Source organism: Sebastes fasciatus, chromosome 2 (genome assembly GCF_043250625.1).
Source record: "Sebastes fasciatus isolate fSebFas1 chromosome 2, fSebFas1.pri, whole genome shotgun sequence".
NCBI lineage: Eukaryota > Metazoa > Chordata > Actinopteri > Perciformes > Sebastidae > Sebastes > Sebastes fasciatus.
Genome location: NC_133796.1, coordinates 11,490,307 through 11,506,538, shown reverse-complemented (window position 1 = coordinate 11,506,538; position 16,232 = coordinate 11,490,307). Strand labels below are relative to the sequence as shown.

Genomic DNA, 16,232 nt, shown 5'->3' with positions numbered 1-16,232 from the left:
AGATTTTGTTGTTAAGACTCTCAAGCAGCTTGCAGCCAGTAAGCTATCCTGCTGATGGCTAAAATGACATGGTCAAGGCCTTCCTTTGAATTGACTTCTGTCCTAAAGGACATAACTTCAATACTTAAATATTTCCCCCTGAATGTCTCGTGACAAAGTCAAACATTTTAGAATAACAACTTGATCAACTTCCACTTTATTTTTGAAATTCTGTGCCAAGTATTAAAAATGCAGTTGAAATGAAATGTCTCCAAATATACATAACTTTATGTCTGTGTAGCAAAGGTATGTCTTTGTGAAACTTTACAGATTCTTGTAAACAAATCACAATTGTGGTCAAGAATATCATCACCTCTGAAGTCCTAGACTTAAGACTACCTGAAGCTGACATTACAGCCTATTTAAGGAGCTCATTTGTCTGAGGTGTTGGAGAAGGAGCAGCAGGCTGGCTGGAAACGAGGGCATTAGGTGAGGAGAGTTGGACCTGAAAATAACTACAGTCTGTACGCTGCTGGAAAATGCAATAGTAAATAAATGACATTTTTATACCTGAATGATTGTGACTATAGTATATCGCAAAAAGTCATAGTAGAGTATGTCAAAAAAATTCATGAAAAAAGTCATAGTATGGTATGTCGAAAAAGTTCATGAAAAAAAGTCATTATATATATTATATAAAAATTATAAAAAAAAGTCATAGTATAGTATGTCGAAAAAAATAATAAAAGTCATAGTATGTCGAAAAAGTTCATGAAAAAGTCATAGTATAGTATGTCAAACAATTTCATGAAAAAATCATAGTATAATTGAAAGATTTCATGAAAAAAAGTCATAGTATAGTGTGTCGAAAAATTTTATGAAAAACAGTCATAGTAGAGTATGTCAAAAAAGTTTATGAAAAAAAGTCATAGTATGTAAAAAAAAAAGCTCGTAGTATAGTATCTCTAATAAAAGTCATAGTATAGTTTGTCGGAAAAAAGTCCTCAAGTCTGCTGGTTTCTAACTTTCTGCATAGATTATAGAAAATTGGCTGACCGGGTTCACCTGAAGGAGCTCGTGAAGATCGGCATCCTGAATGGCAGCGTGGAGGTCATGTTGAAGGTCCACCTGGGCTTCTTCTTCATGTCCAAAGACCTGGGACACCTGCTGGCTACTTAAATCCTGAGATTGCCCACATACCGGTGCAGAAGTGAGAGAAGAGGCCAAGCTGCAGGAACAAGTTCTGCTGGCTTTTTTCTGGAGCTTTTATCAGTCGCATGATTTTTACCTACCTCACTACTTTAATAGTGTTCATAATTAATGTCTGGTAAAAATGAAATGTATGTATTTTCAGATTCTTATCTGATTTGTTCTTTACAAATAATGATTCACAAAAAAATGATGTTTGTACATTTATCCTTAGTAAGAAGCACAATTTTGTAATAAATTGACTGGTATACAAATCAGTGCATTGGGCCTCAAAGTTTCTGTGAACCAGACAGTAGTAGACCTCTTGTCGTCTGACAGAAGATCATTTCCTGACAGTTCGTCTTGAAGATGAATCATTACGAGAAGTGGAACTTCTCCTATAAACCGGTTTGTTGTAATACCGCCTTTGTCCTCTCAATGGATGACTTAATCCAGTGACATCATTATCTCATCCTCTATGTGATGTAAAACTGAATCAACTTAGGAATCACGTGAGGAAAGTGTGTTTTAAAGTGTACAAATAATTAATAATTTTATTTATTTCAGAAGATCTCGAGAAGACTCATGAAAATCAACTAGAAATGTAAAATAAGGCAAATAGTTGTTTTATCACTGGCATATGTTGAATACTGAAGAATTTTGGTAATTCATTTCCAAGCTTCTTGATTGTTTTTGGGAGGATAAAGAATCATACTGGCACATTCAGGACATTTTCTTTTTTTAACCCTTAGATCAATTAACCAACTAATCAATGAATAAATTTACCAATTAACCAATTGATTGCTTAATCAATTAACCAATTATTCAATGAATCAATTAACCAATTATTCAATTAACAAATTAATCAATTAACCGATTGCTCGATTAACCAATTATTCAATGAAACAATTAACCAATGTATCAATTAACCAATAATCCAATTAACCAATTGCTCAATTAACCAATTAACTGATTATTCAATTAACCAATTAATCAATTAGTCAATCAATAATCCAATTAACCAACATATCAATTAATCCATTCACCAATTAACCAATAAATGAATTGTATACTTGAGTTATCCTGAACTTAAACATTGACACATATACAGTACTTATGGATCAGAGGTAAGTTTATAGTGCATGGAGGGAAATGATAACATATAATACAAAAACAGTTGAACACTTGAGAGGTACTGTGTGCAGGTTGGGTATGAAACTGAAAAAAGGGGCGAGGATTTACTATTAATGTAAACCTCATATTTGCCATACCAGATCAATAGTTGTAAAATACTGTCATGATTTATCTTTACAATCAAATATTAATAATATTTCATGTCTAATTCAATGTATTTATGATTGGTGATTTCTCAGGAATTGTACAATTGTGGAATCTCCAAAAATACGCTTCTACCATCCAGCAGGCCGTGGAATGCCTACGTTCAGTTCAGAGGCTGTGATTGGTGGAGAGGCAGCTAAGGTTTCATCCCCACAGCCGAGGGGCCATAGTGGCCGATTAACCAGTGACATCCCTGGGGAGCCACTCAAGGCCTGTTTCTCTTCAGTTGCTGGGAGGACTGTCTGAGAACACTTAAAAAAGACCTTTATCATTCATTCTGTCATACATACATATATACATACACATTACACAGGCTGCATTTACACCTCGTGGCTGTGCAGGCAGGAAAAAAGGTGGTTTGCCATTTCTTAAGCTATCAGAAAAGACTCATCTGAGCCACAAAGACGTCATTCAAGGCGTTTTTCTTGTGAATCAATGCTGCATGAAGGATACACCATCAGCACCATGGAGGGTTTGATGTTCAGTATTTGTTTCTTAAGAAAAAACTGTAAATTTGTCTTCAGTTTGATGAGGTTACATATCTTTGGTCAACAAAGTAGATGTTAAATAGTTGATTATAGGTGAGACTGCATTGACTTCATATGACATCATGCCATAAATCTGACCATTGAAGTGTAAGAACCCTACTAGAACATATACTTTCTATATATATCCACCTTAAACAGTTTACAGGTGCTCTCCTCTTCATATCATGTAATCCGCAACAGCCGTTATTGGTAAAAAGACAGCTGCAAACTGCTGGCCTTGAAACAAAAACAGATGGATTCTTCATGTCAAACTTGGTGGTTAAAATCCATAAAGTGTTTTGTAGGTTCGTCGGTTTGCTACTGATCTCTGTCGCCCCTCCAGGGCTCTGTTTATCCAGTGAGTGGATTCCTGTCCTCCACTATTCTTAGGTATTCCTTTCTCCCAACGGCTGTCTCCAAATGAACCAACAGAAATGTTCCTTCTTCAGTTTCAATCCTTGGCAGTCAAAACAAGTGTCCGTTTAAGCCAAGGTGCAGCTGGTCCACTCCCCTGGCTGGCACAGGAACCGGCGGCGGGTATCGAGTCTGGCCCAACATGGAGCTGAGGGACCTTGGTAGAGAGTGCTAGCTGCGGCCCAGATGAATCGACTGTCTGTGGGCCACTCGTGAACACGCAGCACAGCACGTCGTCTTGTAGTAATCGTACACGCAAAGGCGAGCCTGGACCACCACGTTGCAGTTAAAGTATTTGTCTCTGCAGTTCTCATCTGAAACAAAAAGAAGGGCTGATTTTATATTTATAAGTAGTAGATTTGCTCCTCATGCCAGGGGTTCCCTAGCTGGACATAATAATGACCCTTGTGTTCCTAAGGATGCTAAAATCATTAGGGAAAAGTCAGTTATATTCCAGATAACATGCTAGGAGATGACTGACCTATGATAGGTATGCAGGGCTCCGGGTTGCAGTCCTCCCTCGCCGCTGGTCTCAGCTGCTCATCGCAGCCCTCGCTGGACATCATGTCGTCAGACAGGCAGCGCACCTCCCGCACACGGAAACCTCCCTCACATGTTTTTGAGCACTGGAAGGACAGGGGTCAATGAGCAGTCAGTCCCAGGTTAATAAAACTACACCATAAAGTTGGTCCACTGCTGCAGCTTCTCAAACATTATTAATGTTGCGAACTGAACATTTTACAGCCTAGAAACTTATTTTCTCTATAAGCAAATGAAGGATCAACTGTTTTTACTGAGATAAAAGCACTTTTCACCAGAGTGTGATGAACATGAAAATAATGCACAACTTATTGAGATGATGATAAGTGACTTCTTCAACCTACCCAGGTTATCAGCCTTGACCATATATCAGTTAGTAAGAGTAGTAGGAAGTAAATGCCTTGCCTTAGGGCATCTAAACAGTAAAATGGGAGAAGGTTTCATATCTCACTCACAGCACTCCAGTCAGTGTGGTACCACTTTGCTCCACAGGCCTTGAGGTTGCAGCTCTGCTGGCCGAGGGGCCGATCCAGGGAGGAGCACTCATACGGTGGCGAGACGGTGAATCCTTCGTCTGACTTTATCAGACACACCACTGACCTCTGCTGGCTGCCTGCGCCACACTCTGCAGAGCACTGGGGCACATACAATAATAACATCAATCATATGGTTTCAATTACACAATGCAAAAAATTGAGACAGGAAACATGTCAAATCTCTGTAAAATCCCATATATTTAGCTACTCCAGACGACTTCCTCTTTGAGCCCAGCATGACCCTCTCTCATCCTCATACCTGGCTCCAGGGGCCTGTGAACCACTCGATGCGATTCTCACAGAGGCCGTTGTTGCAGACCTGAGAGTCCGCCGGCCGCTCGTTGCCGCACCCCTCCAGAGGAAGGCCGCTGATGTGGTTGGTCAGGCAGAGGACTCCACGGGTTCGTACGCCCATCCCACATTCAGCTGAGCACTGTGGAGTAAACACTCGTTTTACAACTCAGGTCGTTTACCGATCAGCAGCTGAAATGATTTCTCTTTATAGGGTTAGGGTTAAACTCCTTTCAAAAAATGTTTTTTGTGACTTTGTGAAGTCTAAAATACTGGGCCATAACCTGATTTAAGTAGTAGTATTGATAAATAGTGAATGGATTTGCATTTATATAGCGCCTTTCTAGTCTTCCAACCACTCAAAGCGCTTTAAGGCAGTAGTATTTTATTTATAGTATGACTTTCATTTACGATACACATACTGTGAGGGCAAAATATATTACTACGATTCAACTTTTCTTGCTTTTGAACGATCTATATCTCCCCTAACTTTGCGGTTCATATCCCTTAAATCTGAAAGGGATTAGATTAAATCATTGTATTTCATTTCCCCTCTTGGTATCCCATTGTATTGCCATAATGCTGAGCAGTTTAGTGTCTCATCAGCTCTGCAGTACTGTAAAACAAAAAGATTTTGTTCATTTCTGTTCTCTGCTCCTGTTGGATTAGATCTTTCTTCCTTGCAGTGACCTGCTGGTCATTTCGTCTCCCAGTCTGAACATTTCTCTTGTCTACCGTGGCCATCTAATTTAGCTGAAAACCGGAAAGCATTACATCATCCTCTATATTTAGTCATTCTAATATTCTCTATCTTTAAAACATAGCTATATATATCCTCTATGATCATTCTACAGTAAGGGCAACAGATGATTCACAATGACTCTTGAACACCCTTACCCTCTAGTCAATGAAGGTTAATCTACTGTTGCTTGTAGCTATCAGAATCTATTTATAATATACTGTATATAATCTATAAAAGATCACACAGCTGCTGGAAGCATGAAGACAGATCTATACAATGACTACCACTGTTACTAGAGATGAATGAAGGTTACTATGTCTCCCATTGACTCCGACAACCACCTACCCTGTTGCCCCACTCGGTGTAGAACCAGCTCTTGGCACAGGATCCCATGTCACAGTTCTCTACGTCGATGGGCCGCAGATTCATGTTGCACTCCTCGTCGGGAACAAAGTCGCCCACGTTGCTGACACAGCGGACCTCTCTTGACCTCTGACCCAGCCCACACGGCACCGAACACTATGGAGACACAGGCCACATGGTTAACGCAGGACTGTGAAGGTAAGAACTGCTGAGGAGACTGGATTGGTCTTCAGCTTTATTAAGTGCACCAGAGTGTATATCTCTCCGTTTTGCAGAATTGCTGTATATTCTCTATTCCCTGCAGAGCCCATAAAAGAAATATAGTGTACACTCCTACCTAGGCAAGGCAAGGCAAGGCAAGGCAAGGCAGCTTTATTTGTATAGCACATTTCAACAACAGGGCAATTCAAAGTGCTTTACAGAAACATTCAAGAACATTGCGACAAAGTGCAAAAGAACATTAAGAAATAATTAAAAACATTAAAACATTAAGGATTAGAAAATAAAAACAAGGTAAAAATAAAAGCTAGGATAGAAGCTAAAATTGCATAAAACTCAAAAGAGTAAAAGTTATAGTGCAGTGTCAGAATAAAAGGCACCCGCAAACAGGAAAGTTTTAAGCTTTGCGCTACTAAAAGGGCAGCTTTCCTCCTTTCAGTTTTCAACACGCTACTAAAAGGGCAGCTTTCCTCCTTCCAGTTTTCGTTACTAAAAGGGCAGCTTTCCTCCTTTTCAGTTTTCGTTACTAAAAGGGCAGCTTCCTCCCCTCAGTTTTCACTAAAAGGGCAGCTTTCCTCCTTTCAGTCTTTACCAAAAGGGCAGCTTCCTCCCCCTAGTTTTCACTAAAAGGGCAGCTTTCCTCCTTTTAGTCTTTACCAAAAGGGCAGCTTCCTCCCCTCAGTTTTTACTAAAAGGGCAGCTTTCCTCCTTTTCAGTTTTCGTTACTAAAAGGGCAGCTTCCTCCCCTCAGTTTTCACTAAAAGGGCAGCTTTCCTCCTTTTAGTCTTTACCAAAAGGGCAGCTTCCTCCCCCTAGTTTTCACTAAAAGGGCAGCTTTCCTCCTTTTAGTCTTTACCAAAAGGGGAGCTTCCTCCCCTCAGTTTTTACTAAAAGGGCAGCTTTCCTCCTTTTAGTCTTTACCAAAAGGGCAGCTTCCTCCCCCTAGTTTTCACTAAAAGGGCAGCTTTCCTCCTTTTAGTCTTTACCAAAAGGGCAGCTTCCTCCCCTCAGTTTTTACTAAAAGGGCAGCTTTCCTCCTTTTAGTCTTTACCAAAAGGGCAGCTTCCTCCCCCTATTTTTCAAACTCTAACGTCCCAGACGTTACTAACAACAAAACATTAAAACATTAAAGATTAGAAAATAAAAACAAGCTAAAAATAAAAGCTAGGATAGAAGCTAAAATTGCATAAAACTCAAAAGAGTAAAAGTTATAGTGCAGTGTCAGAATAAAAGGCACCCGCAAACAGGAAAGTTTTAAGCTTTGTTTTAAAAGAAGTGAGAGTTGGAGCGGTCCTGCAGGTTTCTGGGAGCTTGTTCCAGATATTTGGTGCATAAAAACTGAACGCTGCTTCTGCATGTTTAGTTCTGACTCTGGGGACACTAAGCAGACCTGATCCAGATGACCTGAGAGGTCTGGATGGTTCATAACACAGCAGAAGATCAGAAATGTATTTTGGCCCTAAACCATTTAGTGCTTTGTAAACCAGCAGCAGTACCTTGAAATCAATTCTCTGAGAGACAGGCAGCCAGTGTAGAGACTTCAGAACTGGACTGATGTGATCCACTTTCTTGGTCTTAGTGAGGACTCTAGCAGCAGCGTTCTGAATCAGCTGCAGCTGTCTGATCGATTTTTTAGGAAGACCGGTAAAGACGCCGTTACAGTAGTCAAGTCGGCTGAAGATAAATGCATGGACTAGTTTTTCCAAATCCTGCTGAGACATCAGTCCTCTAATTCTTCTTATATTCTTCAGGTGATAGAAGGCTGTCTTTGTAATTGTCTTAATATGGCTGTTAAAGTACCTACCCATGTACTCAATGCCTGAAGGCTCACTCTGTTAACACTTCACTTACTTTAAAAGGAGTTGTTAAAGATGTCTAAACATGAGCTGGAACTCGCTAAAAGGCTCCTTAAAGCCCAGGGGAGCTGCAGATTTGGGTGATAATCCTCTGTAGGTCCATCACTACGAGCTACCCCTTTCATATTGTCATTTGATACATTGTTATCGTAAAAATTAAAATAAATCATAGCCGTCTGTGCAAACAATAAAGTGTAACAATGACAAGTTGTGGTTGCAAGGGGGTTATATGCTAGAATATTTCTTGACCAAGCACAGTGATTTCCCGGAGTTATCACGGTGAAGGTTTCCAGGAAACCAGCTGACCGTCTCCTGACTCCAGCTTCATATTTAAAGTCAGACACAGTATGAGAGATAAACATATTCACCAAAATGTTGAACTTTTTTAAAAATACAAGTTGATACAAGTGTCAAAGAACAAAAAAGAAAGAAAAAAACTGCTATGATACTGATGTCAGGGATACAATTTCAAACATGCACAGAAATTTCTGTTGAACCTCATCTATTTCTTTTTTTTTTTTAAAGCTGTATGTCATTAAAGATGACGTTGTACGCCAACTGTAAAGACACGTCAGACAGGTGCAATTCAAGCTTCAAGTTAGTTATTGCCATATGCACAACAATTACAGAGAAGCAGTTGTTGGTAATGAAAATCTTAGATCTCAGGCTCCCTCCAACAATGCTCATTAAATATGTATAAAAAGAAAAACTCGTAAATTAAAAAAAAAAGAGTTAAAAGTTAAAATATAGGATAAAATATAACATGAAAAATGTAATAATATATATTTGTGGTAGACAGTAATTGCAAAATGCATAAAGTGTAATGTAAACTGGGATGTAGTAAATGTGCATGCGTAATGAGAAGTAATAAATAAATATATACAGGTGTAAAACAGTAAGTAAAAGTATATAAGCTGCCACTCACAGCGGTCCACTCGGAGCGTATCTGCCACTCACTGCAGATCTTCATCTGGCAGGTACTGGCGATCTCGGGCCGCTCTAAGTGTCGACAGCGGCTCGTGTGGACGTTGAGCGTGCGATTGGCGTAAATCTGGCGACACAGGACCTGTCGGTGTTGCATGCCCAAACCGCAGCTCTTACTGCATTCTGACCACTCTCCAATATCCCAGCTGCTCAGGACAAAATCACAAGAGCTTGGTGTTAGAAGGTAGTGTATATATGTACATTATATTATACATGTTGTTGTTTATATTGAGATTTGTTCATATGAAGACATGTTTTGACAACATATGAGAGGTATACTGTATGAGGTTGTAAAGGTTCAGTCTGTTAATCTTGTATTTCTAAATTTCGGATTGAGAAAGCTTTATGTTCCTTATATAAGTCGAATCTTCCAAGGACATGAACACATAACAGATGTTAACATACACTATTAATCTACCAGGAACACTAAAACAGCATATTCTTGGGTCAAACTAAGTCCTCTCTGCCAATTGCAGAGCTTCTTTTTTTTTTTAAACAATTTTCAAAAATGTATAGTCATCATTACATAACAGTAGTGTGTATGCTATTTAGTGAACTTTGAGTGGAGCATCTTTTCAATTTAGCAGTATTCAGCAGTGTGCACAAGTGTGAGAACAGAGAAGTGGGGTCTCTCACAACGCCGGGCAGGGCTGCAGGTTGCAGGCCTCTTCCTGTGGAGTCGGTCTGCTGCTGCTGTCGCACAAAGCGTCTGATACCTGACCTTGGTTCAGCCGGGAGATGCAGTGAAAGACGGAGTGTCTGAATCCTAAAATGCACACGAAGCAGATATTTAATTCAAGCACTGAATTCTACATCTGAAAAAGAAGAAAATGTTCTGTAAAACAAATTGCATGTGTTCTATGAAATGTTAACTGGAGTCATCATCAGTGTTTTTATAAAAATGTAAAAGGTCAGAAAAACAACTAAAAAACAGAAATACTTTGACTGACCTTTACCACAGGAGGCGCTACACTCCGTAGAACCGGACAGTTTCCAGTTGTACTCTCTCTCACGTCTGGGTGGCTGTACGAGGGGAACCTGGTTGTCGGGGAGACGAGTAGGGTCCCACCCCCCACCTGAATGAATGAATGAATGAAAGACTTTATTTCGAACATATAATAACTAAAAACAGATACAAAATAATAACAAACAAAACAAGAGTTATAGTGTCCGAAAAGGAGTAGGTAGAAGAAAAACTTATATTACCCTACCCCTTTCTCACTTCTCCTCTATTAACTCATATATCATAGAATGATAATATAATATAAAAACTATCTCAGATTTATTTACATCCCAAGTTGAATATATGAACAGCATCCCACATTTATTTACAACCCACAAATACATCCGCAGTTAAAAAGTATATAACCAACCTTTAACACAACTCTTCTTCAACCATGTACCTCCCAAAAATATCTTTCTTGTATAGCTTTTTAAATTGATTTATATTTGTGCTCCCCTTCAACCCATCACCTAACCCATTCCACAAATCCACCCCACAAACTGAAATACACATACTCTTCTTTTTTGTACGAACAAAATGCTTTTTAAAATTAGATTTTCCTCTTAAATTATAACCCCCCTCCCTGTCACAAAACATTTTTTGAATATTGCCCGGAAGTGAATTATGTCTTGCTTTAAACATAATTATTGCGGTTTTAAATTTGACTAAATCCATAAATTTCAATGCATGTGACTTCAAAAACAGTGTGTTCGTGTGTTCTCTATATCCCACATTATTTACTATCCTGATTGCTCTCTTCTGTAGTATGCATAATGGTTGTAGGTTGCTTTTATAAGTGTTACCCCAAACTTCTACACAGTAATTCATATATGGTGATACAAGTGAAGAATACAGAATGTGCAGTGATTTATGATCCAGTGTGTGTCTTGTTTTCCCTAAGACTGCTATGCTCTTTGCCAGCTTTGTTCTTACATAATTTATCTGAGGTTTCCAGCAGATTTTGTGGTCCAGTATTACACCCAGAAATTTATTTACATATACTCTTTCAATAGTCACATCATCTATTATCATTTGTACTGGTATGTCTATTTTTTGGTTTCCAAATAACATAAATTTAGTTTTGTCCAAATTTAATGACAATTTATTTCTGTCAAACCACCGTTGCAATTTTCTGATTTCTGTTGTGGCCACCTCCAAAAGCTGCTGCAGATTTTCCCCAGAACAAAAAATATTTGTGTCATCTGCAAATAAAACTAAATTCAGTGTCCTTGATACCCTACCTATGTCATTTATATACATAATAAACAATTTTGGACCCAATACTGATCCCTGCGGGACCCCACAAGTAATACCTGAGCATGTTGATTTGTAGTCCCCTATTTGCACGTACTGCTGCCTGTTTCCTATATAACTTCTCAACCAGTTCAGCACTACCCCTCTTATACCATACCTTTCCATTTTATTGAATAATATATCATGATCAATGGTGTCAAATGCTTTTTTTAAATCTATAAATACTCCTACCGCATACTTCTTGTTATCAATACAACTGGTTATTTCTTCTGTTAGCTCCATTAATGCCATTGCTGTTGATCTGTTTGCTCTGAACCCGTATTGACTGTCTGTCAGTAAATGGTGCTTGTCAATGAAGTTATCTAATCTTCCAATGAACAGTTTCTCCAATATTTTAGAGAACTGGCAAAGTAAAGATACAGGCCTGTAATTAGTGAAATTATGTTTGTCCCCAGTTTTATATAGTGGAATAACTTTAGCAGTTTTCATTTTATGTGGAAATGTGCCAGTTATGAATGATAAGTTACAAATGTAGGTTAGGGGGTTTGCAATACTGTCAATGACTTTCTTGACTATCGTCATATCGATTCCATTCAAATCAGTAGATGTTTTATTCTTGCACTTGTTAACTATGTCTATGATTTCTTTTCTGTCTATAGCTTTGAGATAAATTGAGTTTGAGTTTCTTGCAATGTTGCGTGATTTAAGTTTTCTTGGCGAGTGTTGCCGTGATGGTCGTAACCACCCTGTCCATTCACAGCGTTCCCTTAGACACATGAGTTATGGCAGTTATGAAATTAGATATAAGAGCATGAATAAATGCTTGGTTGGTTGGGGAGGTGTTTGAATAGACAGGATATGTTTTTGTATTTTCTCAATTGTTTTGCCTATAAAATGTATCGAGCAATCAGATAAATAAGGTAATAAACAGTTAGGTGTGTACAAATTTACCGTCTTGTCTGTGGTTTGGTTGCTGAGGGCCGACTGGTTTCTCAGAGGGGACAACGTACTCATAGTGAACACCAGGGTTTGGCTGCTGGAAGATCATCTAAAGCAAAGTAGATGAGACTCAGTAACAATCATAAAATAATACTCTTCACCTTCAAATATTTGTAATAGTTGTCCTTCTAAAATGATATCTGGTCTGAAAAGTGATCATAAAATGACCTTAGTTTCTCAGGTCAAACTTAAGCTTGTCTTTATGATGACCAGTCTGCATACAGACGGGATCAGCTGGTCGTCTGGTGCGGTTAGAACAAACTGGAGCTGAACCCGCTCTAAACTGTGGAGATGACTACAGGAGGATCCCCCCTACACTGACCCCCCATCACCATACTGAACAACACTGTGTCTGTTGTGGAAGCCTTCAGGTTTCTGGGATCCACCATCCCTGGACCTCAAGTGGACTTCCAACATAGACACCATCAGGAAAAAGGCCCAGCAGAGGATGTACTTCTACTCTGCAACAATCCAGTCTGTTCTCTGCACGTCCATCACTTTGTGGTTTGAATCAGCCACCAAACAGGACAGGAAACAGACTACAATGGACTGTCAGGACTGCAGAGAAAATCACTGGTGCCAGCCTGCCCTCCATATTATATAAACATCTATCTTTTTTCACTACTGCATACCAGTCCTGTCTATTCTTTACCTTTTTTTGTCCAGCCTTGTTGTCCTTGTCCCTAGCTGTTATTTCTATTTCTGTGCAAGTACATCAAGAGAGATGCAAAAAAACATAGTCAAATTCCTTGTATGTGCACACATACTTGGCCAATAAAGTTGATTCTGATTCTGAATAAAAGAAAAGGAGAGTCACTACTGTAAATATCTGGATGTCTGAGGTGGTTTGCTACTTACATAAACGTCCAGGATCTCATTGGTGGGCCCTTCAGCGAGAAAAGACTCCCCAGCCGTGCTTCTGATTTCGTTGGGTCGACGGTAGGTGAACATGGTCCCCCCTCCTTCGTACTTCCCTGGTCGGTCAATAGCCCAGTTTCCATTAATGATGGATCGCCCCGATCGGCTTCGGAGAGCTGGAAGAGACAGAGGGAGCAACCACACAATCACCACTGACAGCTCTGAGCTCAAACGAAAAGGAAAATACTGCCACAACCACTTCCACATAATTATTGTTTAATGTAAAACCATTTAGGTATAATGAGAACTGTAGTAAAAAAAAAAAAGAAAGAAAAAAAAGCTGACTTTCTCCACCCAAAAAAGTAATTATAGCTAACGGAATAAATGCTCTCACGTGCACTTTCAAAGAAATGTCCTTTATAAACGTGACAATCTGTTTGTGCTGGCAAATCCTTCATGCAAATCATGTAACAAAATCTCCCAAAATGTTTTCCACCAATTTCATGGATTAAGTACAGGAGGCCATTAGAAAAGCATTAGAGGTGTAACATTAGACAGGCTTGTAAAAGAGTGTTTGGACAACTAAAAGCACATTAGAGATGCACAGTGGAGAACAGAGGCCTATTGAGGGAAAATCAGGGACGTGGTGGTGAGGATACAGTGAGTGGCTCCTGCAGGATTCCTGCCCTTGTCTCATATTCCGGTAGATAAACCTACAGTATATATCCATTAGGGAAAAATGCTGCTGGCTGGAATTTTGTACAATCCTCATCAATTGAAAAAAAAAAAACATTTTGAGATGACTCCTGTTTATTTCATCCACATGGATGTTTCACAGTTTCTTACAATGTGAAAGTTAAAGAAGCCATATTGCCCATGCATGTTTTTTTGCTTACTACAGAAGGGTTGTCCAAAATGATGCTAAAAGTACGAGTAACATTGTGTGTGAATGTTGCAGAAGGTAAATATTAGAGCTGTGTATTGGCAAGAATACACAAGAATATTGTGATACTGTAAGCAAGGCGATATATTGTGATTTTTAAAAATCCAATTTTAGGAAAACAGTCATAGTATAAAGAACACACCACTGTATGCACAAATGAGTAAAACAAAATTGACTTTTTCATGCAATCAGAACCTGTATTTGCATTTATCACAGTCCCTGTAACATCCACCATCATAGCACTACTTTGAGAGGGCACAAACACTGAGATGGTGCATCTCTTTGCAAAAGAAATAAAGTATTCGCTGAGTTCATCTTTGCATGTAAACTATTAATTAAAAATCGATAGCGTTTTTGAGAATCGATACAGTATCACAAATCATAATATTGCGATATTCGATATTTTCTTACACCCCTAGTGCATTCAAATACGCATGTGAAAGTGTGTACTGTATGTCTGTGGCTGTACATAACTCTGTGTACTTGTGTGTATATAAATGGTCAAATCAAATTAAAGAAAGCAGAGCGTACTTGGCATCCAAGTAGCTGGGATTTGAAAGGTAGTCACTGAATCCATCCATCCTCAGAGTGTTTCCCGTCCTTTTTTTTTTTTTTAACAGAGTGGTGAAATTCCTCACCTTAATTAAAAAGGATGGTGAGGCTTGAGGGTTAAGATCCTCTAATGAAAGCGTGTTTATGCACTTTCCTCGAGGGAAGCGGCCGTGGAGGGCGGGGGGTGGAGGGGGGGAATCGTTCCCTGCTCCCTCTGAACCTCCTGCTGAGTCGGGGCATGGCTCTCATTAAACAATGTCTGACATTCCAACAGTCACTTCTGCAAATAACCCACTAGCGTGTCCCACCGTTGCACCTCTATAAAGACGCCAATTATCTGTGTCGTGTGTTTCACTGGGAGGCTCCAATGAAAGGCACACAGTGGTGGGTGTAATAGAGGCTGCGTGCTGGAGAAATCCTGAATAAGTGACACTGCCCCCTCGTTAATCTGCCTTTTAATCAGACAAATCTAATTAATTTTACAAGCTACTGCTGCTGCTGCCTGCACAGCTGGAACTAGTAAATGTCAGCTTAACCAATACATTTATCATTTCATTATTTCTACCGTGACCTTCCATGAACTTTCTTTTTCCAGTGGTGTCATACTGTTAATCTGTAACATAATACTACATGCAGTGGATGGAAATTCCCGCTCCTTCAACATGTGTTTTGAGCTGAAATGAAGGCAGAGTTCTGAAACCGATGAAACTGTAAATCTGGATGGAAACAGTAACTCACTGTTTGCAGAGAGGACACAAGTACTCAAGCAAACCCTGTGAGGTCTTAAGTTGAAATATAAAAGTAACCAAGATTTACCAGCTCAGAGCCAAAAATAAAAGTGGGATACCAGTCAATACCAGTGCCTCACTGGTTAGGACTTCTCCACATCCGCAGACATTTCTTGCATTACAGCCTTCTGGACTATACCCTGTAATTGAATAAAAAGTCTCCACAAAATACAATTTCAAGAAGACTCTCCTAATCTTACTCATTACTGGGACCCAGTGGGCAACCTCGGAGGCCAATGCAGAAGTGCCTTAAACTTGCATTCTCTCTAATAGCCAGCAGGGGACGACTCCTCTGGCTGTAAAGAGAAGTCAGATTGTATAGAAGTCTATGAGAAAATGAGCCTACTTCTCACTTGATTTATTACCTCATTAAACATTGTAAACATGAGTTTAAGGTCTAAATCACTAGTTTCAAGTCTTCTTCAATACAGCATGATGTTCATTTAGTAAATTATGGTCCCATTTAGAGTCAAACAGACCATACAGCAGGGTATGCTTTAGGGTGTGGCTACCTTGTGATTGACAGGTCGCTACCACAGCGTTGTCCACTCTGGGAGTTGTCTGTGTTTTCGTCTTAAAACTTTTACCCTTTCATGATGTGTTCTCAGTTCATGGAAGTTAGTTGTAACCTTTTGGGTGCCTTCAATCGGTTGTGCTTAGCTCTTCCCTCTTGTGCCACTTCTGGTTGCAAAAAAACAAGATGGTGAGAGCCAAAAAATTCGGAACTTGAGGCTTCAAAGCAGCAGTCCACAAACCAATGGCTGACATCACAGTGATAACCTCCACTTCTTATATACAGTCTATGCTCAGAGACTAAAAAACCCTGTTCTCAGACAAACTAATAGATGCCAAAACAGT

At 39.4% G+C, this 16,232-nt stretch overlaps 1 protein-coding gene across 1 annotated transcript in view; it reads right to left on the bottom strand.

Annotated features, from left to right (window-relative positions):
• Positions 1–2,417: 2,417 nt before the first annotated feature.
• Positions 2,418–16,232, bottom strand: part of thsd4 (thrombospondin type 1 domain containing 4) — a 49,306-nt gene continuing 35,491 nt past the window's right edge. Inside the window, exons 9-19 of the mRNA XM_074609670.1 lie at positions 13,092–13,267; positions 12,186–12,282; positions 11,932–12,000; positions 9,928–10,056; positions 9,614–9,743; positions 8,919–9,123; positions 5,901–6,074; positions 4,782–4,955; positions 4,442–4,621; positions 3,928–4,072; positions 2,418–3,760 (exon numbers count right to left, since the gene is read on the bottom strand). Of these exons, the coding sequence (XP_074465771.1) occupies positions 3,618–3,760; positions 3,928–4,072; positions 4,442–4,621; positions 4,782–4,955; positions 5,901–6,074; positions 8,919–9,123; positions 9,614–9,743; positions 9,928–10,056; positions 11,932–12,000; positions 12,186–12,282; positions 13,092–13,267 (1,622 nt within the window). The 3' untranslated portion in view covers positions 2,418–3,617. The remainder of the gene's footprint in view (positions 3,761–3,927; positions 4,073–4,441; positions 4,622–4,781; positions 4,956–5,900; positions 6,075–8,918; positions 9,124–9,613; positions 9,744–9,927; positions 10,057–11,931; positions 12,001–12,185; positions 12,283–13,091; positions 13,268–16,232) is intronic.